The sequence below is a fragment of the Hippocampus guttulatus genome, chromosome 1 (assembly GCF_054856545.1).
Source record: "Hippocampus guttulatus isolate MCC_2025c chromosome 1, RoL_Hgut_1.0, whole genome shotgun sequence".
NCBI classification, from domain to species: Eukaryota; Metazoa; Chordata; class Actinopteri; order Syngnathiformes; family Syngnathidae; genus Hippocampus; species Hippocampus guttulatus.
The window spans coordinates 447,127-474,952 of record NC_141261.1 but is presented as its reverse complement, the minus strand read 5'-3'; the positions used below and the strand labels follow the sequence as shown (position 1 = coordinate 474,952).

Here is a 27,826-nt window from a genome sequence, read left to right as displayed (position 1 = left end):
AATTAGTTTCACAGTCGATATAGTCATGTTTTTTTTATGTTGTTGTTGTTGTTTTTTTTTTTTTTGCTGCATCATACATCAAAACAGACATACAAATGAGTATCTTCTCAGGTGGAACGTGTGGGCAGCGTCAGGATGTTGTAGAAATGACGTGACTCTCCGGGGTTCCTCTCCAAAAATTGTCAAGGTCACGGAGTTGAGAACAGGTAGCGTGGTGAGCACATCCATCTATCCATCTATCTATCTATCTATCTATCTATCTATCTATCTATCTATCTATCTATCTATCTATCTATCTATCTATCTATCACGTACTGTCTGCCATCTAATAGAAGATTATGAATTTGTTCTGTCTGCCTCTATGTTGCTGGAATAGAAATGAATAAAGATACATTATTATGTTATACGGCCAATTCAGTGAAATTTTATAATTTTTTGTGATACACAAGAGCTCTTAATGTGCACCAGCAGTCGCACTCTCTCTCTCTCTCTCTCTCTCTCTCTCTCTCTCTCTCACTCTCTCTATGCATCCATCCATGCATCCATGCTTACATTCATCCATGTAAAGCAGGAAAAAAACCCGATACGTAATTATTTTTTAACATAAAACATGACGCAGTAAAAATAAAGTTACCGAACATCGAATGATTTTGGAGGATCGGTGCCTTTAGATCGAAATTTTATGAAAGGTAGACCTACTTGAGTCCTTTGAAAAACTCCAATAATCGTGTATTGTTCATCTGGTGCAGTTACGGCGCGTTTTATATCTCAACTTTGTATTTTAATGCATTTATTGGTTATGTATTATAACGGTATAGGTATTAAAATTAATTAAAACAATAATACAAATACTGTTCCTCCATATAACCGATATACTGTACGTTAATCAACATGATCCATACAGAATAGAATTTGGAAGTACAGTAACCGTAGCGCAGGAAATCTGTGACCCTGCAGCGCCGCTCGGCGGCCACTCGAATTATCAACACATTCGCGTACAGTACTGCTTGCGACGAGGTTGTCGTTTGTGGCTCTCGGTGTTTTGTTGGAAGATAGATATGTTGCGCGTTTTATGATTAGCTATTGTAAAATAATCCAAATAATAATAATAAATACAAATGAGATTTTTAAGGTTTTAGAGTTGTATTTCTTTCCGATGGAAATGGTTGGTGTTTTCAGGCTGCTTTGTTTCTTTGTAGTCATTCGAGGGGTTAAATAACCGCCTGATGATCCCCACAAAAGACTCGACAAGCTTTAGTCGTTGCCAAGGGAACCGGGAAGCTAGTTAGTAATCTTTCACATCATCTACAGTCGACATATTTGCGGCTTGCTCTCCTCCTCGCGCGGAATGGAAAGCCACAAGATACGATGTTGTTGTGACGGCAGCTACGGATAATGCGATTGTCGCGTTGTGACGTACGGCGTATCTGTGGTACACAAAAGTGCAAGGTATGATCTAGCGTTTACAAAGTATTCCCCGCGTGCAGACCAAGAGGACATTAGAAACGTGAACAAATCGTGGTCAGTTCCAATCGTTATAAGTTTCAAAAAGCGGGGGTAGTCAGTTGGCACAATTCATGGGCGCGCACCATTTTGAAGCATCGTCTGCGCGATTTGAACATACACGCAGAGTATTGAACAAGATGTCTGTTATTATAGGGAAAATCAGCTTTCTTTATTCGGCACGGTTTCATACATAACGCCACTTTTGAAGGCAAAATCCATTCATCCGTTTTCAACACCGTGGTTGCTGGACGCTGAACCCCGAACTCTTCGCCAGTCGGCCGCAGGGAGCGTATCGAGACGCGCGATCATTCACACCCGCGTGCGCACCGTCACTGTTGGACCCTCGGTGGCCGCACACAAATCAGGCTGGTGTACCACTAAGTCAGTGACTCTTTCGAGCAAAATACAACATTGAAAGTATTTAGGACATTTAAAAAGTACAAAAAGCAAAGTAGAGAAATCAAAATCCATCCATCCATTTTCTGACCCACTTTTTCCTCACAAGGGTCGTGCTGGAGCCTATCCCAGCTGTCATCGGGCAGTCGGCGGGGCCCACCCTGAACTGGCTGCCAGCCAATCGCAGGGCACACAGAGACGAACAACCATCCGCGCCCACACTCACGCCTAGGGACAATTTAGAGCGTCCAATCAACCTGCCGCGCATGTTTTTGGAACGTGGGAGGAAACGGGAGCACCCGGAGAAAACCCACACAGGACGGGGAGAGCATGCAAACTCCACTCTGTGAGGTCGACGCGCTAACCGCTGGACCACCGGGCCGCCCGGAAATACAAATACATTTTCTAAATTGACACCAAACAACATTGTGTGTGAACTAGGTATTTTATTTTTGATTTTTTGATCAAGTGGCTGCACACAATAGAATAGCATCTGCATTTAGATACATTTTAAATAGATGTAGAGTGTACTTCAAAAGGGATCAGGATTCAGATCATTTTAGTTCATGCGACCACTTTAGGAAATTCAACACACCATTTTTTTCAGTGTACAAAAAGAATGACCAGTTCCAGAAGCACATTGAATATAGAAATTCTCTAAAGATCTTAATCATTGGTATGGGGGGGGGGTATCCTTTTAATCTGCATTTGAATACATTAACACTTGGTCCTGTTGGCAGTTGATTGCATTTGAGTGAGGCATAATAGCTAAAAGATGATGCATCGTGTTTGCTTTTAACTCGAGGCTCCACTAGAGCATGTTTGCATTATACAGGGAGCAGTTTCTAATATTTTGCCCTCTAATTTAAATAAACAATTCCATCAAAGTATTTAAACAGATCGCAAGGCACGTGCAGAAAAACACACCGCTCGCACTCAAATTTAAAATCAATGAAATGTGTTGACAATTCAGAGTCTTTAGAGAAGGACACGTCACACAACAGCCTCGGAGGATTCAACCCCTACTATGTTGATTTCCAAAGTAGTTATCCAGCAACTTGTCATGTGCTTTATATGTAATCATTTGGTACTTTCACTCACAATGACCTTGAGAGGGAAACACCAATAACAATAGAGCCTACAACAAAAAATGAGTTTGGCACCCCCGCAGCGTAAGCCAAAAACCTTTGATAGAGTCCTGGGATCCCATTTGTGCAGGTTGTCGCCGATGCGTGTGCGGGTCCCAAGCATTCCAGATGATGCCGCATCCCAGCAGACAACCTTTTTTTTTTCTCCTCATCTTTAATTTTCGCAGCACAGAGATGCTGGATCTGAAAGTGACGCGTATGCTCCGGCCGGCTGGCCGGGGAGCGTCCCGACGGGCTGTCGGCCATCACCCGGGTGACGGCGGAGGTGGGGGAATCGATGGGGAGTGAGTGGGGAGCCCGATACATCGCACCGGCTCAGACGGCTTTGTCAATATCGCTTAGATCAGGAGTCACGCCGACCTGTTACGACCCACCCACCCCCGCCCCCCGCCCACTCGCCACCTTCTACTGGAGACACATGACATCATATGACTAATTATTTTGTAGATGAACCGGTTCTTCCATTTTCCATTCATTTCCTATTTTGCTTGTCCTCATTCGGGTCACGGCCGCGGCGCAGCTTATCCCGGTTGACCTCGGTCAAGAGATGGGGGCTCCACCCTGAACTGGTCGCCAGTCAATCGTGGGGCCGAATTGGTCGGTGTCCTCCAAAGCCTCATGGAAAGCAAAGCCCCGGACAAGAGGGCTACGTTGCAACGGTTAAATTATATCACAATACCAAATACAAGCATCGCAGTCCAAAAAGACGGACCAACGAGTTCTCTCAAAGTGATCAGTTACATTGATCTCGAGTTTTTTTCCTCTTTTGATCAAAATCAACCGGAATGGTTCAGATAAAATGCAAGTAAAGTACTTTTGAAAATGTTTGCGGGATGACACGGCCACAATCCTCAAAATTAAATATTTTCCACTCTTGTACTGTTTTCTGTCTGAGCAAATTTGTGTCGGCTGTCTACTTTTCAGACAGTGTAAGAAAGTGTGTTTCATTTGAAAAAAAAACAAAAACAATCAAACAAGCAATAAATAAATAAAAACACCTCAAAAGCAAACAATCCAAGAAAGCTGATTTTGGCTGCAAAACTCCCAGCAGAAAATGTTTTGTTGTGGCCATTGAAGCGTACAAGCTCCTAAGTGACACTAAGAACTTCTGCGGGTGCACATTTAGACACACGCAAAACATTTCCGACAGGCTGAGGTGTGGGTGTGCGGATTAAAGCGAGCCGGCGGAAAAAGACGAGGCGAAGGACTTGAGAGCGCCCGGCCCGTCTCGCTCGGTATCGCATTAACCAAAGCAAAAGGCAAAACAGGCGACCGCCCCGTTTGGTGGCGTAACCATTTCTAGCCGGTGGATTTAATAGATTACTAATGATGTGCCGCAGGTACCTGCGGGTTATACATTAGAGACCCCGCGGCTCAAACGAGTGTGATAATCCCCACGGTTTCCGCCAATATGTGAGCAAGCGGATGCTCGGTTTCGACCGGCGCTGTGATGCGGAAAGAGTTTCCAGGTAATCTTGGCTGGGTGAGGTGCGGCAAGCGCAGAAAGAGTGAGCATGAAGCTCACCGTTCCTCCAATCTGACCAATCCTCTTAGCGAGACGCAGCTCCTCTCAAGCGTCGATGTTTCCCGCTTAAGAGGAAGGAGGGAAAGAGACGCGCACTTTTACGATCAAACTGCGGCAACATCCGCTAAATGCGCAAAAACGTTCAAGAGCAAACACAGAGGTTGCTTGCGCTCAAACATCGGCGCTATCCTTGCGGCTTCCGCCGCCATTTAAAAGCTTTACTCACTGGAATAAAAGTAATTAATTGCTGCTATACACTAAGGACACAATTATCTTTTCCCCCCAGTAACTGGCACATATTTAATTACCAGTAATTGTTCCCCGAGCATCGTTCAAAAGTGTTGCACGCCAGACGCCAGACGGTTCCGAAACACTGTACACTAATCCTACACTTGGTACTGGCGTACAGCAAATTTGCGATTTAGACAACACGCACGTCATCAGAGCCAGTATGCCAAGGAGGTCTTTGTCTCTCGCGCACACACACACACACGAGCACGCTCGTCTGTACTTTGTTTGACACCCCAGGATGCAAATTCCTACCTACACTTCCCGAGGTGTTCATGGCTGCCAGATTGGGGTGAAAGTCGTTTGAGATCATTGCGCGACAAAGGCCTCAGATTCCGATGAACTCTGCGGCTGCTCTCTTGTCGAGCGGTGCGGTCCCGTTTAAAAGCGGCGTCGGGAGCTAAACGTCGCCTGGAGGCGTGCGGGGCCGGAGGCCGCAAAGGCGCCCTCAAACACGGGAACGAGGTTTAATAAGTAAACAGCAGAGACCGAGAAGAGTGCTCCGATCGGGGTTTAGTCGATTAGCCCGGCCGATCGGGCCTTGTAATTGCGGCGGCTTGACCCCCTCTGGGCAAATATTTAATGTTAGTGCTTTAACCTTTCTACATTGTCAAATTGCGCGGCCAGATGTTAAGGAGCGCAGTGGTAGTCCTCGGCCTTCTGATCACCGAGGAGAAAAAGCTTGCAGATTCTCTCGTTAATATAGACCCCGCTGGTTTGGCTCGGCGTTTTCCTTCCCCTGAGAACTTCTCGTCCCGTCCCCTGATGTCAAGTCACGAGCGAGGCATATCATTTCAAATCGGTGCGGTCATTAGCTGTGCTCGCAAGATCAATGGCAAGATCGACTGGGCGTATTAACCCCGCAAACAGTTCCTCGCTCCAATAAGCAGTGTCATTCGTCAACTGTTAAGAGCAGCTCCGTTCCAATGTCTCTTCTCCTAATTGTACAGAAGTAAAAGGGATATATGGATTTGTCCGCTCGGGTGTCTTTCCTGTTATGGGTAGAAAACGACTCATTGTGAGAAAGCAGAAATCATAACAAGGATTAAAAAGAGTCGACCGGAACATTTAACGTCCTTTCTTGGACATGGCGAACCTCCGATTGGATCTCGATAGAAAATAATTGAAACGCGGTAGAAATCATTTCCGATAGAATCAAACTGTTTCCATAACGACCTACGAGGACTTTTTTTCACAACCTTAATGGTCATACAAATATAAAAATAAGTCAGCCACTTCTGACGCGTCTCTGACGCTGCAATGTAACTTTTTATCGCGTTCTTTAGGACTTGAGTGTTGTCCTTCCTTTGAAATAATTGCTGAGAAAAAAAAAACAGAAAAAGGTGGGAAATTAACAACTTACACAAGTTATGTGAAGCGGTCTCAACGAGAGGTCTTTTGCGCCAAGGCTCCCGACAGGTTTTTCCCGACATGATTTATACACAGTCCTTAAGGATCGTATGACCTCAGAACACAACTTTTGAGGGCGCGATGGACTTTCCTCCAGATCTTTCACAAACACAAGTTAGCGATCGATGTTTGCGTACATCCGCACGATGATGGGAAAAATGTCATTTGTTCCCTAGGGATTGTTATTTCTCCGATTTGGTACATCTGTTTGTGCATTTTCTACAGTTTATTTTGTTCTCGGTCACACGTGAGCTCCATCTCACCACAGCCGACTTAAAGTGAGAGGCGGTGCAGAAACCAGATTAGCTGCCAGTCACTTACAAGGCACGTGCATACAATTGAATGGAGTTTCAAGCAGGCATTTTTAGTCGGTAGGAGTAACGCCTTAATACACTGTGAGGCCGTTCCCTTCCCCTCCAAAAAGATTGCGTATGTCCAAGGAAGACGCCGGTTGGACTTTTTGGAGGTTTTGCGGTTCGATCCCTTTTGTGTCTAAATTCAAATAGTAATGAGAATGCGCGCAAACATTTGAGTTTCTGGCCCCTGCGTGCGCCTATTATGGGCAAAAGGTTCAGGGGAGGAGGAGTGCACTCGGGGTGGCGGATGTTTTTCTTCAGTCATTCCCAGACATTTCTAGAAGTCTCGGGTGTCTCCTTGTCTACCCTCCAAAGCGAATCCTCTTCCTCTCCAATGAGCCAGACCCCGGTTCACCCAGTCTGAAATGGTTTCCTTCCTCTCCAGGCGTTCCAATGAAGAAAACACCGTGAGACGAGAAGAGGGAGTAAAGTCGTCACGTCATCTCTCCAACCCACAGACGGACCGAAGTAACCTTTCGGCTGTCGGAGGGAACTCAATACTGTGTGCGAGAGGGCAAGGGGTGAGGTGAGCAACAAAGTGGTTCCAGGTGAGACGTGGATGTGAATGTTGGGAAACACTTGGAGCAGCAACCTCTTGGAATTTTGGTGGGGGGTTCAAATGCGTCCATGTTTCTGCTGTACTGGGTGCAGGTGGGAGCGCCTCACAGATCACCCCTTCTGAAAATACACCGAATGTGTTATGAACAAATATTAAGGATATCAATAGTTCATAGCCAGTCAGGTCTCATTATTTGACCGGTAGAGGCCTATGCCCTAAAGGTTGGGGACCCCTTGCCATAGGATACGCTTTACCCGCCAAAGAGGGGGGTCAAGAGAGTAACCAAAGTTGTCTTGTAAGATATGTAGCCAATGGAAGGAAAACATGTTGAAATAAAAGCAAAACTTTATATCACTCGCGTCATTTTCTCAAATGTTTTCGGTCATCAGCCGAGATAAAAGAACCCACCTGTCCGTTGCGATGCTTTTGGAGGGGAATGTATTTCTTCACAATTTTGCCAAAGGAGAAAGAACACTGTCTCTTTGCGTTTGCTTTCTTTTACTCCGAACTGTCAAAGGCTATTAGCCGCAGACACAGTGGACCCAAACCGGGCCGAGCGGCGGTAAGACCTCGGCTCTGCTCAGGCAGCACTTGCCCCCGTGGAGGCGCTGTGAGGAGAAGGCGCTCTAATACCTGCAGACATGTATGGCCACCGCCCAATCTGTTGCATGCGAGTTCATTTCACGCGCTGCCAGAAGCGCTTTGTAATTATCATGATATTGATGAGGGCTGATTCTTACAGGTCATTGCTGGCAGTTCGGCCGCCTTTACGCATCTCAATAAAATGTCTTTATCCATTACCGATGGCAAATTAATTTCCACTCAGGGACAGTTCTCCATAATCTGCACATTACTGTCATGATTGTGCGCGCGCGTGCGCCGGAGTTGGCGGGTGATAATGAGATTGTTATTTCAGCCTCAGCCCGTGTAAGCGAATACGCGTTTTATGGATGACGCTCCGTGCTTTGTTCACACTTGCAGCTGCCACAATTGGATCCACGCCACCGGTCTTTTACTGAGCTCTTAACTTAGTAAAGTACTTTTGTCGCGCGCCTAAACGTACGCGTAGCCGAGCGTGCTAAAGATGCCCGCTAAGTGATTTGTGGTATGAATGACCACTTGTAATTGAAAACGGCATCACTGTCTGGCGGTGCGGCGAATCCCCCTGCGCCGCGGCACCGAGGGTAAATAAATGAGCGCGAGCGAAGTGGCCGTTTGAGTCTCCATGTTTGTGGAGGAACCATAATGGATTCTTTAGAGCCGTGAACGGTTTATAGTCATGTTTCAGCGTGATGGGCTTATCCCTACGCCAGGCGCTAAGGATATTAGGGAATCAGCGGAAAGCAGCGTGGAAATGATGACGGGAGCAAAGCCTCAGCTCGCCAATATAAAAGCCTCCATCCTCGGCAAAGTGGGGGAAGGAGCGCTCGGCTGAGCTCCGCGGTGCGATGGCCTCCATTGTGATATGTTCCATCGCTGTTTTAGGCACACAAAGGGTGCCGCGCCATTTAAGAGAGAAGGGGGGGCGGGGGGGGGTCAGCGTGGCCTATTGTGGAATGCCGCCTTTCCATGTGGAAATCTTGGATGGCTTCCATCAGCCTCACGTGCACTTCAAATGATTTTATTTTCGCTCTCCGCCTCTCCGTGTTCACCGGCCGTTATTAACAAGTGGTATCTTGTCATCGGCAAAAAGTGACATTTGAACATCTCCTTCCAGTCCGTCCAAGACAACTCTTTTGTCAAATGAGGAGGGATGATTAATGTCCCAACCCGCACCCCCACTGCGAATTAGCGAACACGGGTCGAAACAATTTTTCTTGCTGGGCAGGAGGACGCTGGTGGCAAAAGAAGGGGGCAAACACTGTTTATCATCCAACTGATGACGGGCCTCCTTGAGGCAATTTAACCACACCGCCAAATCCACTGGCACCGGCCTGCGGTCGGTGCCCCCTTTTTTTGGATTAATCTTCACTCGTTCCTGTTCCAACTCTATCAAAGTCATCCAAGAGAAGACACACGACATTGGTCTTTAGACACAACGCTCTGTCCCATGCACACATGTGTTTAGACTGTTCTGTTGCAAAAGAAAAGGCGACAAAAAAATGTGTCTGCTACATGACGAAGGGTTGTTTAAGCGAGCAGGCCAACGTTATCGAGCGAATGCACTCATTGCTTGCTTAAACGCTAATCGTAAACACATATTTGTAACGTCTTTCAAAACGTCTCTGTGGCAAAGCGGCACAAGATGGAAGTTTCCGTTTCCATGTGTCGGAGATCTTTTCGGCAGATTTCTCGTGGTCGGGTTGTGAGGAAGTGGTCATGTTTTACCCTTTGCATGACAAACTGGGACCATGGCTGGAAGTGATTTGAATAAAACAGTCACAGATTTTGTTTTTCTGATGCTTTATGTGGCAGCTTTGCTTTGTATTTTTTTTGTAACGAGTGGAAATGCTCTGATGTGGACTGGAGAGCGCAACAATTTCAAAAGTCATGATATTGATGTGGCCTTTGTCGATCATTACTCTGTCATTGAAAAATGTTTTGTTTCTCCATATAATTTGCTGGTTTGATTGACGTCATTTGTTATTTCTGGCAGTCCGTGTATTGCGGTCTTCATGCCACCGTGTCCCTGTTATTATCCAATTTACAGTTGCATTACGTGTTCTGTTTTGTTTTTTTTTTGCTTGTTTCATGAGTTGGAATGCCTTTTGGAGCGATGCAATTTGATGTAATCCTCGCACGTATTACTTTTTTTGACCAACGCCTTCAACACTTTTCCATCTATTCTAACAAATAATTGATACAAATGTCCCTTTGCCTTTTCATCGTTAAACACATCATGTATATGATTACTTTTATGGAGTATTCAATGCCACATCCGAGGTGTTTATTGGTTAGAACGAATTACAGACACAAATGAAAATTTGCAAACCGCATCAAACAAAAACTTTCCAATAACTCTTTATTCGATATTGTATCAAATACAAGATAGAAGATATTTGATGTGTTTCATTGTTGTTGTGCGGCCTTTGGCAACGCATGCAGGCCATTCGGCCATTCTATATTTGTGGACAGGATGGAATTAAAAATAACAATGGCACCTGCACATTACGCTACAGACCGTTGCACCAAATGCAATGCCATTAGAAGAAGGAAACTATTAACTTTCAATCAATCGCATGGAATATTTGGTGGCAAAACCCTTACTTGCAGAAACTACATCAAGCCTGCGACCCATTGACTTCACCAGACCGTTGTATTCATCATTTCAAATTGTTTCCTTGGCCTTTACTGCAGCCTCTTTAGGTTTTTGTATCTAGAGGCTTCTCGCTTCAGTCTCCTTCCTCTTCAGCGGGTGAAATGAATGCTTTTTGGGTTAGGGTCTAGTGATTGACTTGACCAGCCTAAGACCTTCCACTAACACTTTCATGCAAACTCCTATGACCCTTGGGCTAGTTTTGAAATTAGCAAAAAGGAAAAAAAAGAAAGACAAAAGTGCCTTCATCGATTTAATCGTGTTCTCCCCTTCTCATTACAACTACATTTCCACATCGAAGTAAAAAAATAGGAGCAGGGCATTAGAATATATACAACACTAACTGCACCACCTTTTTTTGTTAAGGGTTTCATCAAAAGTCACAACAATTTAATACCAAAAGTAGCAACATTTTGATACAAGACTAGAAACAACACCATTGCAAGGAATGTGTATTACACAGAGTAGCATGTTGTCATGATTGGGTTTAGGGACCACCAGGTGGCACTGTAGGGCTCCCCCCGGCAGCTGCACACCTGTTGGTCATTTGGTAATTAGTCGTATAAAAGGACCCCCGCCCGAACACTCGGTGTCGGGTCGTCGTGGCTTCTTGCTACTGTCGTGCGTGTTGCTGTTTGCTCTTAGTTTCTGTCATGTTTAGTTCATTGTTATGTGTTAGCTTTAGTCATGGATTTTGTTTGATACTTTGGACTTTGTGTGTTTGGGATTTAGTTTTCTGTGTTTTATCAATCCACTTCTTCAAACACACCCCGCTCCTCCCTCCTGCCTGCTTTTTGGGGTCCGCCACCACCTCGCTACGTGACACACGTTCAACACAGCGACAAGTGTCGCCGCAAGAAATCATGAGAGGAAATGCCTCCTTCAATTCACCGATGGCACTTTGTGAAGCGCCGATGGCACCGTAACTATGATTACTGTAGCAACGGTGGCCGCTCCAAGTCAAGCCACGTCGATGCGGCGCCCTAGGTGAGATTTGATAGTGCCCGCCTCTTTTGACGATTTACATACACTTGCAAAAGAAGTTGACTTTTTAACATTGCCTTTTATTCGTTTATGATAACATGTCACACAATTAAAATGAAACATTTTCTTAGTTTCGTTAATGTCCAACTAATTGTATTGTGATCACTAATTGGATAAACCAAAAGGCGCAAAAACGTAACCTCTCATTCACCCATCTTGCTTTTGTTCTTCCTCTTTCTTTTCCTTCCCTGCGCTCTGTATAATTTTGGTCATTTTGAGATGTTTGCAAAGTTCTGTGAGGTCATATAAATTGTCCCTTGAGATCAAGCGCTGTATCAATCAGCCAGAGGAGAGAATGTCGCTATTATTGTTTAATGTTCATTTGACATCGCTTCAAATTTTAAATAATATTTGCCGCCCCATGTCCGGGGGTTTGTGGTCAAGTTATTGTAAGGCTTCATATTGATCTGCTGTTGTGTTTCAAAACAAAAAATGTTATTGTTGGTGGAGTCGTGGGATGGTCGAGAGTTCCCCAGGACTGGATGGACTGTTTGTGGGATAACTAAGGGATTATGGATAATCTGTCAAATTTGCAGATTTCAGAGGACTTTTTATTTTTTTAATGAAACACCACATCTGTATGAAAGTGTTTTTGTCGGAGTGCTGGGACAGTCCAATGTCTCCGAGAATTGGTCTGACTTTAGGATAAAAGGATTATTTTGAATCATTTTTATTTGATTCTTTTCTTTGGGGTAGGGGTAATGACAGTCAAATATGCATATTTAATTGGACTTTTGATTTTGAAATGCAACACCAGATGTGTATCAAAAATGGAGTCTTAAGATAGTCTAGTTCCCCACAGAATTGGAATGGTTTGGGGAAAACAAAGCGATACGTTTTAATCTTTTTCTTTTTCTAATCAGGGGTATACAGATGCAGATGCATATATACAGAGTTCAAATAAACGTCAGAAATTTCCTGGGACCGCGTCTGTTAAAACCGGGATGTAATACTTTTAAATCCAAAGTAGTAATTCCTAATTATTATTTGTAATGCTTTTATTTTGAAGTAGGCCAACATGGCGGATAAGCGGCACAAAACCGTAATGCACAATTTTGCCGATCTTTGCGGTATTTGATTTTCATTTGTACTTTTTGGAGTGGAGGCTCGCAGCCCCAGACGGGATGCAGAGATGGCACGGAAGCGAGGGGAGTTTTGCCTCCCTTGAAGTGGGCCGGATCCGATTAGCTTTTTTTTTTTTCCGTACAGCCTCATCCTACCGCGCTGCAAGATGGATAACAAAAAATAATTGCATCAGAATTATTGGCCCCTTCATGATTTCAGGTTAACATTTCAAGTAGGCCTCCACACAGTAGTGTTAATGATCTATACGCTCGTCAGTGTTGCGCATGCAGCAAAACACAATGCGGGCATATTTGCGTTATCTCAAGAGGAAATGCAATATCCGGTTCGTCGTTGATACCATTCAGTGGTGGTTCATCATGAAAGCCTCAAACCGCATATCCGAGTACAGTATGGGTCATCGGCGGAGAGAGGCGCTCGTGTCACGGCCAACACTGAAACCAACTTCGCCCCCGTGTGGTGAAATCAACGAAGTCTGGAAATGCCTCGATGAATGAACCGCCCGGCAGGTCCAGTACAGGACACAATAGCCGTGCGACGTAGGTGTACATGAGCCCTAATCATCAGAAAACCGATCATCTCTAAAAACGTCTTTGTTTGTCCACAGCCTAGGTTTCACATTTATTACTGATTCAGAAAGTGTATATTAAGAACAATGAACAGCTTGGATATACTGTATAGGCAAAGTGGAAATGGTCGGAGACCATTTTTTTCTACCACTCTCAAGCCCAGTGCTTCTCAATTATTTTCTGTCATGCCCCCCCCCCTTGCGTGACTATAAATAGTATCATTTGTCTATAAAATTGTTAAAAGTACAATAGGTGTCAAACTCGGTGTCATGATTGGGTTTAGGGACCACCAGGTGGCACTGTAGGGCTCCCCCGGCAGCTGCACACCTGTTGGTCATTTGGTAATTAGTCGTATAAAAGGACTCCCGCCCGAAAACTCGGTGTCGGGTCGTCGTGGCTTCTTGCTACTGTCATGCGTGTTGCTGTTTGCTCTTAGTTTCTGTCATGTTTAGTTCATTGTTATGTTTTAGCTTTAGTCATGGATTTTGTTTGATACTTTGGACTTTGTGTGTTTGGGATTTAGTTTTCTTTGTTTTAAATACAATTCTTCAAATACACCCTGCTCCTCCCTCCTGCCTGTTTTTACCAGACACTCTGTGGACATCAAGCAGAGGGTTAGCAGCGAACATTAGTTCCGTATCCCAGGAAGGGACACTGGCTTACTGAGCCTTGAACTCCCAACTGTGAAATGACGACATTCACGATACGTACAGTACATCTCTCCAGCATCCTGTAAATTATCCCTACTGTGTCACCCTTCTATTTGTTACCCGAGTACATCCCAGTCCACTTTCGTTTGACAGACGAAAAAAGCCCGGCAAAACATGGCTAAATCCATGCACTCTCATCCAAGAGTGGTGCAAACAGAGGATGGCCTAACCGCCAACATTTAATCAGCAGCAGTCAGCTGGCAAAAAGGAAGGCTTCTCAAAGACTTGCTCCAGCTCTATAGTGGTACCAAAGAGTGTTAAAAAAATATATCACAATACACTTCTCCAGGGGTGTCAAACTCATTTCACATTGTGGGCCACATAAGGCCTCGGTATATGTTAAGTGGGCCGGACCATCAAAATTGTAACATACTCTGCTACAACTGATCCCTCTGATCGTAAAAGGCACAAAACCTTCACAAGTAACCGGTATTAAAAATATAGTCATGAATTTTAAGATTAAACGAGATTTATAAAGAGAGGAAATTTTTAAACCATTTACACATGTGCATATAAAATCTAAATTTAATCCCTGCCTACACCCTCCAAACTAAGGAGAGTGCTATTAAATGTAAAGAATAAAATATTCACATATCCTTGATGTGTGTCTGCTCTATCAGTGACAGACCGAGGCGGCTGTTGTCCTCTTCTCTGATCAAAACAATGTTGTCTTCTACTCTAATCAAAACAGTCTATCCCCTAGCGGATGCTCCGTGAATTGCACCTTATCAAAACATTCATTCCGTGTCTTTTGTGTATTTTTTCACTTTTAAATGATCCCGCGCACCCGATCGAACCTCCTTGGGGGCCGCGAGCCGCATGTTTGACACCGCTGCACTACTCGCTACGAGGCAAATTATCCGCAGACATCTACACACGCGGAATTCAACGCGCAAGAGACTTCATGAACGGGACAGTCATTATCTGCCGTTGTATGCAAGTGTTTGAGATCAACCCATTTTTATTTAATTTCAATAATTATGACATTGTTTCAACATAAATATAAAAAAAAAACAGATCTGGAAAATCTGAAAATATGTTTAAAGACTAATACTTGTAATAAATCGCATGTTTTATGATCCCACATTTCTTCTGTTGACGCAAATGTGTTTTAATCTTGACAGCCATTCCCTCTTCCAAATTCTCTTTTCCTTCTCCGGCAAACTTGCTTAGAGAAATTGCCCAAATATGACCACGCGCAACGTGACGTCCCCAATCTGACATAAATCGTATGAAAATACGAAGAATTAATGTACATGCATGTGAAATAAACAAGACATTTTGACAGTAAAGGTTAAAACGGATCCATTCCATACAACGCTATTTCCGACCAATGCTGTCATTAAGTCCTTCTCCCACGAGGTGGCGGCATTGCACTTATAACCAGCCCCCAAAGCGCAGTTTGTTGGGCAGATAGATGCTGGTGAGGAAATCCGGACCGATGGCTGCCAGCGATTGTATTTCTGCTTTGACTCTATTCTTCTGCATCAACGTCATCTACAAAACAGGCTGAGGTCAAACTACACACCCACGAATCACACGAGTATGATGTCAAAGAAGGAACTCAATACATTAATATAGTACCTATATTATTGTAATTAATGACAAAAATTGATTGTACAAGTTATCCTTAGTTAAATATACAGCAGAGGGTGGCAAACTGGATGAGCACAAAGATGGGGAAAAAAAGCACCCTGCCCAGTCCTAGAAGACCCACACAAGAAAAGGACATTAGTTTGGGAAATACAAGTGACAGTGCAAGATCGACAAGTGGAATTTTTCAAGGGCAGGTTGGCCACCCCTGATGGCATACGCCGTTCCCAAATTAATCAATGGTTTATCTCTTTTCTCTCCGACCTCTTTCAGCCACTCCGGTTGGGCCGTCACATAGGGCCTTTTGAGGAGGCTGCCGAGTTTGTTTTCATCCGCCTCGGTGAGGGGGATCAGAGCATTCCGAGGAATCTGCAACCTCAAGAATCAAATTAGTGTTTTACCACTGAGTTTGTTTTTTCATGTCACGGCAGGCTACTGAAAAACTCTTCAAAATTGACAAACCGCTGACGTATTTTGTCAAATGGTGAGTCGCTCCACTGGAATTTACCAATAGCCCCACAAGGGGGGGAAACTGCACCGCAAATGAGCATTTACCCAATTGTATAATGTGATGCGGGCCCGGTAGTTGAGCGGTTAGCGTGACTTCACAGTGCGGAGATACTGGGTTCAATCCCAGCTCAGAACAACCCCCCCCCCCCTCCCCCGATTTAGCTTAAACTTAAATTTAATCTATTGTTCTCAGGACCTCCGAGCGATAAACTAGAGCATACTCGGCAGAAGTGTCAAAGTCGGGTCCTGGAAGGCCGCTGTCCTGCATGTTTTCCAAGTCTCCCTGTTGCAACACACCTGATTCAAATGATCAGATCATCAGCAAGCTCTGCGCAAGCCTGACATCGAACCTGTTCGCTTGAATCAGGTGTGTTGCAACAGGGAGACTCGGAAAACATGCGGGACACAGCGGCCCTCCGGGACCTGAGTTCGACACCTACGAACGAGAGACGGCAACAGTGACATAAATCAAAACAAATAGTCAGGAGGAGTTGACTTGAGCCCAAACCTCTCGAGGTCCGAGGGGAGGAGGCCTAACCACATGGCATTGGGGATGGTCAGGCTTTGGGCCTCAAATGACATGGCCTATCAAAAAAAAAAGAAAGAAAGAAATGTTGACATCAGTACAAGGGTTCACATGTCTGTTGGCCATACAGCATTTTTGGACTATAAATTGCACTTTTTTTCATAGTTTGGTTGGTCCCGTGACTCATACTCAAGTGTGACTCACACCCAAAGTCAGCAATCCCTAATCCTCTAAATGTGTTGATGGCAGCGAACGATTTCTGGGTGGATTAAAAACGTATGCTTCTAATTATGGAAAAGTACTTGTTTTTAGTTTAAATAGGCTTACCGTAGCTAAAATCCTGTCTCGCATTATGGCCAAAGGGAGAATCCTGGTAAGTTATTACATCTTTTCGTGCTGTAACTTGTTGTGGCAGATGCCACATGCGAAACAAGCGAGCTAGCTGGGGGGGGCGTTCCCTTCTTTTGTTGTCAGGAGAGGGAGACGACAGCAAATTAACAACAAATGTCACATGAGTTGCCATGACTTCTTTTTCCACATCCTATTTTCTTTTGGCGGTTGGCAAAAACCTTTGTTGCACCTTTACCCCAAATAGCTGGGGTTTTTTCCCTCTCCGTGCTGTTTTTAACGTGCAACTCTGCCAAAGTGTCTCGCTGTTATCACTCTGAAATCACTCCGCCGCCATCTTTGCTATTGAATACGTAGAGATGTTGTCACAGCGCGCTGCCGTCTGAATAAAACCTTTTTCATCTCACGCGCTGCCAGCCACCGCGGCATGCGGCCGCGCCAATTGCTACACGGCGGCACATACACAATGAATGGGCGCTTTGACGGCGGATTGTACGAGTACGGTGTCCAAAGGCCCAAACGCAAAGTTGGCCGCAGTGGATAAGACGGAATGGAGCGATACTTGATCAAATGGGACTCACCACCGATCCGTACTTGTAGATACACATGATTTCAATGCCTGGGAAAATCGGAGACACAACATGCCACAATCACCAACATCCAAGAGCAATTACCTTGCGAGACGTGCGACGGAGCTCAGAACAAAGTAAAACATTACATATGTGTCCTGCCACGCAACACAAAAGAAGTTGAATGTCTGGAAGAGATTAGACCTGGCGGAATGATAGCTTGAAGAGACAACCTGGGAGAGCTAACGGGTGCTTTGAGTCGCCGACCGTTTAGTGAGAAGAAATACGTTTCGTTGGACGAGATGTAAAACAGGGCTGCACTCAAGCAGAAGTACCGTGCGGGTCGGCATCCACCAGAGTGAAGACGGGGACGCGGAGCACGTCCCAGAGCTTTCTCACCATCAACCTGCTGTTCACATCTGGAAAGCCTTTGCCCTGAAACACATTTTTAAAAAAAAAAAAAATAGACAGCTGTGCTTCGAGTCAACAGATTAAAAGTGTCGTTCGTCCATGTGAGATTGGAGATAAAAAGAACGTTTGACATACCGTGATCATGATTAATGGAGAAAGCTTTGTGCAGAAGTCATCCTGAAGAAGTCTCTGAAATGTAGCATCCTTCTCAACTACTAGAATGAATTTGGCAGACGATACAATATCTGTGCATGGCTCAGGCAAAGCACAGTCCCTGCAGCCAATTAGCACAATCCCCCCCCCCCCCCCCGCTCCAGTACAGGAACAGTCTTGAACAAATAAATGAAAGGATACTACGGATGCCTGCAATGTTGGATGAGACGGCGACAGCCTAAAACAAGATACAACTTTAGATTTAGAGGAAACATTCATGTCTCGTACCCCAATATGCATACTTCTGTCTGCCCCAAGACCCGCAATGGTTTGTTTGTGTAATGGTTTGCAAAAGGGCACCCTGCTCACCACATCCAAGTTTGAATACGCACAATATCCGCTGAAAAACCACAAGAACCGAGTCTTGGAGGCACCAACAAGCGGCGAGTTTAGTTTGCGGACATCGGTATTGTGAACTCGGCCCTCTGACGTGAACGACATAATTTGTCTCATTTGTGTCAGGATGAAGATTGACACACAACCGTGCGTCCCGTTTCCAGTCGGAAGTAAGCAGACCACCGGCAGTGAGCAGTGTTTCTTTTTCCCCGCGATCAGTCACCACCCACTTTTACAGTCAGTTTTCGAAAACGGCCTTCGAAAACACACGACAAGCGCATTTACATAAAAGAGTTGAAGAATAAATGAAGATAAAATGTTTCCGCAATGATATACAATATCAAAAGAGAAGATCTTCTGACTATTAAATCAATGGGCAATGCGACTGGGTGGGCACTGCTCAATTCTGATTAAATCCCAATAAAAATCTGTGTAGCACAAACATACATCAAGAATGATTCTGTAACTGGTTTGGCCCATTAACTTGTCAGAAAATATGCAAACATGTTGATCATTGCGAAGCAAAATCAAAGCCAATTTTTTCGGTTGATTCAACACAAGGTCTCCTTTCATGGAGGGTTACAGAAATCCAAGAATTGGTTCATTATTTAAAAATAGTTAATGATTAATTTGATAATTGATTAGTACATTTAACAGTTAATTCTCGTACCTCTAGATTTTTATCCATATAAAATCGAGGCCTGATTTGAATCTCATCCGATTCTATAGTTTTTTGTTTTTATGTTTGCTTTTGTAATGCTTCTACTTCCATGACTAATATATGAACTGCGACCCATTGAGAGAGAAAAAAATCTGAAGTAGTTCACTCGACTCATGGAGTAAGTCGAACTTACAGCGGAGTTTGAATGGCAGTTGATCCTCGTCCCGTCCTCCTCCATATAACAAAGATCACCCGAGATTAAACCTTTGGACGTGGCCAACTGTCGGGGTCAAAATTGCAACTACGTTAATTCCGGCTAACTTTGACATGCACCCGATATCAATGATCAAAGAGCATGAGAAAATATCAAAGGTATGCTGTACACATACACCAGCATATAGCGCATCACCAATCGGCTGAAAAATATCGGGATATAAATTTGGCCCCATATCGCCCAGCCCTTACTAAGCTAAAGGAAAAACAGCATTTTGTACCATAAGGGGTGTTCACGTGGCAACTTTTACTCCGACGTGGCACCGGGACTGCCCCCCGTAGAGCGTTCACACATGCAAAGTTATCCCGGCGCAGCCCCCGAAAAGAGCTTCAACCGGAGCAAATTTGACCCTGCTCAGAAGGGGGTTTAAAATTTCACTCCGCAGTAAATGCTAGTTTGCGGGGCAGCACCGATATAAAATGGGACGTTTGAACGTTACAGGGGTAGACTCGCCACGCGTGAGAAGAGTTGATTACATACGGGTATTGCGTAACTTGCATCCTGGGTTGTTTGCACTTCTTTCCCTTCTCTCTCCCATCCTTTTACGGTGTCTGACAGACCACAGCGTTATTTGTGCGGAGAAGTATAAACCGAGGTTTTTCGATGTCACAAACAAGGCGGGGAAAAGGAAGTACACGTGTTCATATTTTATTTATTAAAAATGCGTATATTGTATTGCACGGCCGCAGAAAGTGCTGTGCGAACGCAAGTGGGGCTGCGCCGGGGTTAACACGCTTCTCTTTAGTAAGCAGCATTATACGTGTGAACGCTCCACAACATTTACACCGGTGTAAGATATATCACAACAAAATACATCGGTGATGCACCGATGCAAATGTGTGCCGCGTGAACACCCCTATAGATGCGATGTGATCAAATGTTGTGTTGTTGTTACCGGTATACAGCACAAAAACAAAACATACTCAAGCCCGTGGAATTGGACACACTCACCACGTGAAGAGATCTTCGAGGAATCTTGAGCATGCAGGACACATCATCCATTATTCTATCAACAATTTTCTGAGAGCCAAACAGCTGTGGATGGTTGTAATAGATGTCTCTGTGGAGAAGAAAAAAGATCAATAAAAAGCTGATTTGAGGATTTGGAGTTGATAAAAGAGGAACTGCATGCTGAAATTAGGACCTTTTTGTGGCATATGAGTTGCTCTGCACGAGTGTGTAAGTCACAGAGAGAATCTTGAGAATCTGGGCTTCAAACAGAGGAGAAAAAAAAAAACATTCCGTACGGATTGAAGCCTAATACGAATCTTGGAAAGGACTGGTGTGAAAATCCATGCAGTGATATCCAGGTGGTGAAAAAAAATATTCCCCTGGCCTACTGGACTTTATTTCTCATTTATGCAAGTAAAAACACAGTAATTCATTGAAACGGAGTTTAAGGACATAAGGAGTGCAAGTGATCTTACAAAATGTGGTGGCAGTTTTTGGGCAGTCACTTCTGATCGTCCGGACAGCACTTGTTGAACTCATCTGAAGCCCAATGGCACTGTCAAAGCTGAAAGAAGGATTCCATTAAGGTTCTCAAGAACAAATGAATGACATGAGGATTTAAAAAACGCATTCGGTCCCGTACGACAAAGAGTGTGCTACATTCTAATTGACATATTGTACAGCTTTGAAAAACTGCTCTGCCACATGTGAGCAATCAAGAATTCCCCACAGCCTGAGGGCTACCTTTAGGAAGCCCCCACCCACCCATAATGTGCGCTTTGCTAAACAGCTTAGTCACATTAGGTGCCGTGTTCTTTTAATTACTCGGTCATCTTTTGAGCAGCAGGAAGTTATTTCAGCTTCACTTTCTGTGGTCCAAAGCGCATTTTTTCGCTGCTAACACCTGGCTACCCCGTATGGTCGTTTTGAACTCTCCGTCGTGCAAATTCGAACAGGGGCAGTTTTTCTTCCCTCTGGAAAGAAATTCAACAAGCTGGTGGTCTCGTGTGGCCCAAATGCCTACAAAAACCCACGAAGGTAAATGTTGATTTTTCAGCACAAAATCATTCTGTTATCTTTTCAAATTCAGTCAGGTACACGAACATGCCATATGTTAATCTGATGAAAAGAAATCACCTGACATTGTCCCAGCTGGATCTGTTTGGCAGCACAAGGGCTGGTGCCTCATCCTTCGCCAGATGAGTTACTATTTCCAGGATGACATTTTCAATGCGTTTCAAAACCTCCCTGGAGAGCCAAGTAGAACTGATTGTGAACGCAGTCAAGTCCGCCGCAAATGGCACGATTAGCATCGCAGTAAATTATTAAGATCATATAAATACTTGTACTTTAAATACCTATCAGTTTAAGAAGCATGCACGTGTATATGGTTAGTCTTTATCAAATTACATAAGAATCTTTCTGTCTAGTAATACGGCACAGGAAAACACACGTGGGGCGCACGTGTGCAAAATGCCTTTAAAAATGCTAAGAGCAATTTAGCATCAAGCTCAGAGAGAGAAGTGACACATTATACTGTACGTGTACACGTATGTACAATATACCGTACTCCCTCTCGATGTGATGTTTACATGTGTTGCAAAAAAACGAGCTTTTGACAAATTTACAATCTAATGCTGACTAGCTAGCCCAAATCAGTGTCACATTGCGTTACACTGTATCGGCTGGTAGTATGAGGAAGAATATTTCTCTTACAAACTACTTTCTTCATCTCCACGCTGGCGGTCGCCCATGGCTTTGCGCTGTTCAACGAGGGTAGCCAACGATGATCAATTTGAGGGAAGAAATCCGCTTGAAAAATCCCGTCCCTCGCCTCTCTATCAAAAGCCACGCGAAGCGAAACACGAGAAGCGCGCCCTCACTGCTCCCTCCCACGTATGCCCGCTGCTTAATAATACAGAATGTTGTCTTGTTAAAATTATTTCAGCTTTTTGGGTGTTTCTTACACTAACACAACTAGCACACAATTATAATGAATAGTTTGTAAAAATGAATGAACAAATGCATACACACATACATACGAGTAGATAACAACCACAAGTTTGGACAGACCAGTAGTATACAAAGATTTGTGAAAAAAGATAAAACCTACCAAATTCTGACATATGTTCCGGCCTGGCACGGCGTCGGCGATATTTACAGTATGTACGATATTCAGTCTATATTATTGATACTGATGGCAGTAGTGGCAATATCATACTGTATTTTCAGAATTGCGCCGATTGTACAAATAATACCCTACATTTTCCATAATATACAGTATATTTGTTACTGCCTGTAGATATGCAAGCATAAAAACATTTTCCTCCACTGCTTTGAGTATATATTTTTTGAATACTTGCTTGGCTTTGTAAAGCATTTTTTTTCTTTCTGTTTTGCTTATAGTCTTCTGTACACTATGTACAGGACATAAATATACTGTTTGCAATAACACGTTGCGGCAGTCGCTCAATTGCATGGCCTTCGGCCTTGGAAGCGAGTCCTATTGTGGACAAAATATGAACGTGGGAAGCCAATGAGTTGTTGGAGAGTTGCAAGTCTGCTTACTGTACCAGCAAAACGCTTTCAAGCAAGGCGCCATCCGAGTTCAATAGGTGCAGCGTTGTTTCGGTACCCCTTTCAATCAAATATTTCTCCCTGCAATCTGCCAAGATGATATGCCATGTGCGTGATTTACTTCCGCGTGTGGCATGCGAAAAGTAAATATACTGTATACTTGTATGTCAGATTCTAAATCGAATGTCCTCTTTTATAATCAATATCATAAGTTACACTTCAGAAAGAATTACAAATCTGTGTGGTTTTTTTTGTGTGTGAACATTGCTGCCTTTGCATCTTATTTTACCAGCAGGATTAATTAAATACCTAATTTCATCAATGTGATAATAATAATCATATCAAAAATAAAAAACATTATAATATATAATATTAAGTGATTCAACGGATCACTACTTTACATTGCACAATACTTGATTGACAACAAACCTTTCTGCCCCGATTTGCACCATTGTTACATTCCACCACTTTTTTGATCGGTCACCCTGAGGACCCTCCTATTTAACTAATGGCAGGCAAGCATTGCGCGTTTACAGAGCAGTCCATCTTTCACAGTGTGAAGGCCTAGTCAAGGCGTGTGAGAACTCGGAACCAAAGAGAAGAGGTCCGTGCCCCTGACCTGACCCTGAATTTCTCCTAATGTGCAGCTTTACCTAAAGTATTCATTCACCCTGAGTGGCTTTGACAAGCTGCTTCCGTTATAATGGTTCTTAATTTCTGAGTAATTGCTATCTCTAAGTGATGAGGGACAACCTCCTCACCCAAGCTGGGGAAAAAAATCGTAAATGTGAACCACCTCAGGTTGTGGGGGTTCTTTTTTCTTGTGCGGCAGAAAAGCTGAGCCCCCTGCTGTTCCCTTTGCCCAGGAGAGATTTGCGTGGAGTGCTAGGCTCTAACCTAAGGAGACAGAGTGCAACGAGTCATGTGCTTGTCTCGGGATGAGTGTTTGTACTGGGCAGGAGTGAGCGGGGCACAAGGGAAGTCGAGGGGGAAGTTGGAGGCTGCGGGGTCAGAGGAAAAAGGAGGGAGGGAGGGAGGGGGGCGGGGGGGTGGACTCGTTGCAGGTGAGGGGGATTAACTACAGCTTGGCCCAGAGAAACTAAATACAAATCTGTCAACCTAATCCTCACAAATAGAAAACAGAGCTGCCCTCCATTCACTACCTCTATAGTTCAGCAAATCTACCTCCCACTCCCCCATCTGGCCCCCTACCTTTCCTCTTCAGGCTTTCGGCCGGCTCTGTTTCTTATCATCTTTTGGTCAGTCCGACGATGCCGCCTCTACTCTAATGGCTCCTCATCCAGTATTCCCTAAGGACGGTCTGGCTGGTCACCTGGGGTCCTTTCTGTTGACAAGTCGGGACACATTTAAGGAGTGATAAAAGAAAGAGTCAAACGGGGCAAGGCCTTTCAGTGACGAGAAAAGAATCTAAATGGGACCTCTGCCCATAGAGGTAGTCGGATAATGGTCGGACTTTTATCAGGCCCCCGACGCCTCCGTAAAGCTTACTGATAAGCACGTGGCTTGATGTGGAGAGCGGCCCGGTGTCTAACTGATGACACGGGTGCCCGAGTGCTAACATCCTGCAGCGGCTAAAGCTAAGTCGGGTACTGTATTACAGATACGCTTATCTAGAACGCCGGTGACATAATGGATAAATTATGAGTCAGATCACCGTGGAGTTGCCATATTCGACTCCAGAAGAATGGCCAAACAAAATGACATGGCACAAATATGCCACAGGATGACTGCCGTTGAAGCATTTCTAATAAGATAATCATGGTATCATGGAACTCATTTGTTACAGTGATGCAAATTTAGCCATTGTGGAAATCCCAGAAAGAAGGGGATAATGGCTCAATTTCATTCCAAAACGGAAATTAGGAATACAACCCCCCCCCCCCCCCCAAAAGTATGAGCTGGATGTTTTCATTCTAGTGTAGTTTGGTAGAGGTTTATATCTTTGACCCATAAGAAGCAAATAATAATAATTGAATAGATTAGACAATGGGATTTTAAGCATCTAGATTAGAAAAAAAAAACATGTTAAATGACATGAAATAGAAGATGGATCAAACATGAAACCAAGATGGGATATTAGAAATGTTCCATATTTGCCCACCTTTTTTTTTTTTAATTTGCTTGTCTCACTGCTGTGTTTCATAGGTTCATAAGGCCCCTGGAAGAGTGACACACTCGTGGAAACATTGTGGAGCATTGATACACCAAAGAGTTAGACGAAGACAACTGGGATAGATAATGGGAGATTGGTTGACAAAAACCCTCCATTAGGCCCTTATTTAGGGTTCAGTTTAGCCTGAATAAAGTTTTACTACATCAACTTTGGGTCTACTTGCTCAGAACGTCCCTTCTTCCCACCACCTAATGGACCTCCCTCAGTCCACAGGTCTTCTAAGGACTTCCGCCTGCAGCTCTCTACGGCACCATATGAAATCAATATTAATCTTGCTTCTGATTGCGTGCTTCAAGATTCTCTGCTGGGAGCAATACATGAATGGACAGCGCATCATCAGTTGTTGTTGTTGTTTTTTTTTGTGAACCCCTTTTCAAGCATGTTTTGGCTACACAACTTAAAATGAAATCAAGAACAACAATGCTCCAGCTCATCGAGGTCGCATCATCGGGGAACGGCGATTGGAGGCCGGCGTACCTCAAATGGAATGGCCCGCACTTTCTCCGGACCCGAATCCGATTGAAAACCCGTGGGATCGGCCGAGTCGCAGTGTAGAGGACTGTAACTCTGCACTCCAGAACCTCAATGACCTGAAGGCTGTCCTTCAAGAATAGCGGGAAGCCATGCCTCAGCAGACAAAAAGTCGACGTGTGAGCAGCATGAGACGTCGTTGTCAAATGGTAATTGATGCTCAAGGGCACATAACGAGTTATCCAGACATTATCGTCGGGGATGCGTTAGGACTGATTCGTTTAAGGAGTTAACTGTAAACCGGATGGTGTGCCGGTCGGAGCACAGGTGCGAAGAGACAGGAATCGAGGGGTGTTTCAATATCCCTTACTCGAGATCTTACAGCGAATACAAGGAATGCAAACAATAGAGGTTGAGACGATTGTGAGGGTTGATGAGGAGGGATGATGAGGGATGCGTAGGAATGAAGGGGATGAATGAGTTGACTGTATTTTGGGCTGAAGGGATGATGATGAATATGAATAAGATGATGATTCGACGAGATGATGACTGTTTTTTGGGTTGAGTGTTTTGTCATAAACTCGGGGGCTTAAAGAATCACCGATGAAGTAAGTGGTACGGAGGAGGTTTCCAGGACAAAAGGCTGATATCGAACAGAACGGAATGACCTTGAGTAGGACGCAAACCCGGAAACCGGCAGGTGCTGTAATAATGCGATCCCTAAATGCGCGGAGATGAATGTCTTGCGGTAACTAAAGGAGCGGGCTGAGCCTTTGCTCCAATTATTGTAGTTAACTTATGTTTCAATGAATTTTTTGAGATGATGAACATCCTCCTACTTAAATGTATACATTTCACGATATGATATCACTATATCGGGAACTTTTTACATTTTCCATGCATTCCATACTGAAAGCCAAATATCCCTAACATTTTGTGAGTAATTTTGTAATCCATTCTGCTCTTTGGAACGCAACCCCAAAGGAAACTCATGTCAACATCCAAGATGTCGAACTCAAATTTAAAAACATTCCATCAGGTACTTCTCGCATTTAACGCAACTATCTACCAACAGCTAACAGCTAGCAAAGCACAAGCTAGCAGCATCGTTAAAAAATATATAAAGTTTAAAAAAAAGCTTACCGTATTTTCCGCACTAAAAGGCGCACCTCAACGCCTTCCGTTTTCTTAAAAGCTCACAGCGCGCCTTAAAATCCGATGCACCTTGTGTATGGTCTTTACGGTAATATGTCAACCCCCAAAATGGCTCCTTGCTAGAAGACATGCTTACAACACAGAGTTCAAGCTTAAGGCGATCGGTTTCGCAGTTGAACCCACAAATAGAGCAGCGGCAAGAGAGTTCAACGTTAACGAGTCAATGCTATAACTTGCTGTTGGTTAAGTGAACTGTGTCGCCGCTTTATAAAATAAGTTTTACTGACATCTGATCGTCGCTATATAAATCAGGGTGTAGTGTAGTGTAGCGTAGTGTGCTGTTGGCATTTCCTTGAGCGTAGCTCTATCTAGTGGATGCATTGTAGATTGCGTCTTATAATGCGATGCGTCCAATATATGAAAAAAATTACAAAATAGGCCATTCATTGAAGGTGCGCCTCATAATCCAGTGCGCCTTTTAGTGAGGAAAATACGGTGTTATGCAAGCGTGTGTGTGTGTGTGTGTGTGTGTGTGTGTGCGTGTGCGTGTGTGCGTGCATTATCAGTGCAGGTTACTTTTTCTACAAAAGCAAATTGTGGTGCCCTAAAAACACATTACATTCAATAAAGAACAATGCAGCGTCTGCTAGAAGAATATGCAAGTGACAATTTGATATGATTTATGACAAATCGTTGTAAAAAAAAAAAAAGCCCCACTAAGTGAATACAGATCGGTAAAACGCTCACAGATGAAGCTGTTTGTCGAGTGAACATGTGTACAACATCCAGCCAGCAGCCTCTCGTATCTCGACAACACTATGCTGATAAATAGTGAGATAACATGAGTTATGTGAGTAAAATGATGACTGGCTGAAAATAAACGTGTCTGTTGTCAATTTGTGTCCTGTCTTGCAAGGTAGTGTCTGCCCACAACCCAAAAGATAATTTGTGACAGAGCAGACTCCAGTCTGTAACGCAGCTGTACGCAGTGTTTTGAGGGTTGTTGATAGAAGCTTCAAACGCAGTTTCCTCTGCTTGTCTGCTTTCTGTCCCCCTGTCAAGGACCTCTCGGTGAGGCTCACTCGGTCTCGCCTGAGCCTTGTGCCCGCTGTTTACTGTGAATGTCACCAGGCTTGGTGAGTCGCAAACAAAGGGAGGTCTGTTCTTTTTGTCCCATCCATGGTTGT

The 27,826-nt window shown here is 44.2% G+C and overlaps 1 protein-coding gene across 1 annotated transcript; it reads right to left on the bottom strand.

The window, feature by feature from the left end:
* Positions 1 to 14,875: 14,875 nt before the first annotated feature.
* Positions 14,876 to 22,447, bottom strand: spo11 (SPO11 initiator of meiotic double stranded breaks). The gene is made up of 13 exons (XM_086129748.1): positions 21,959 to 22,447; positions 21,380 to 21,490; positions 20,719 to 20,807; positions 20,436 to 20,502; positions 20,243 to 20,351; positions 19,211 to 19,297; positions 18,162 to 18,198; positions 17,943 to 18,052; positions 17,732 to 17,831; positions 17,409 to 17,446; positions 16,462 to 16,538; positions 15,708 to 15,819; positions 14,876 to 15,347 (listed from the first exon to the last, which is right to left on the bottom strand). The coding sequence occupies exons 1-13, from the start codon at positions 21,994 to 21,996 to the stop codon at positions 15,228 to 15,230; spliced, it is 1,095 nt and encodes a 364-aa protein (XP_085985874.1). The 5' UTR covers positions 21,997 to 22,447; the 3' UTR covers positions 14,876 to 15,227.
* Between the last annotated feature and the right edge of the window lie 5,379 nt (positions 22,448 to 27,826).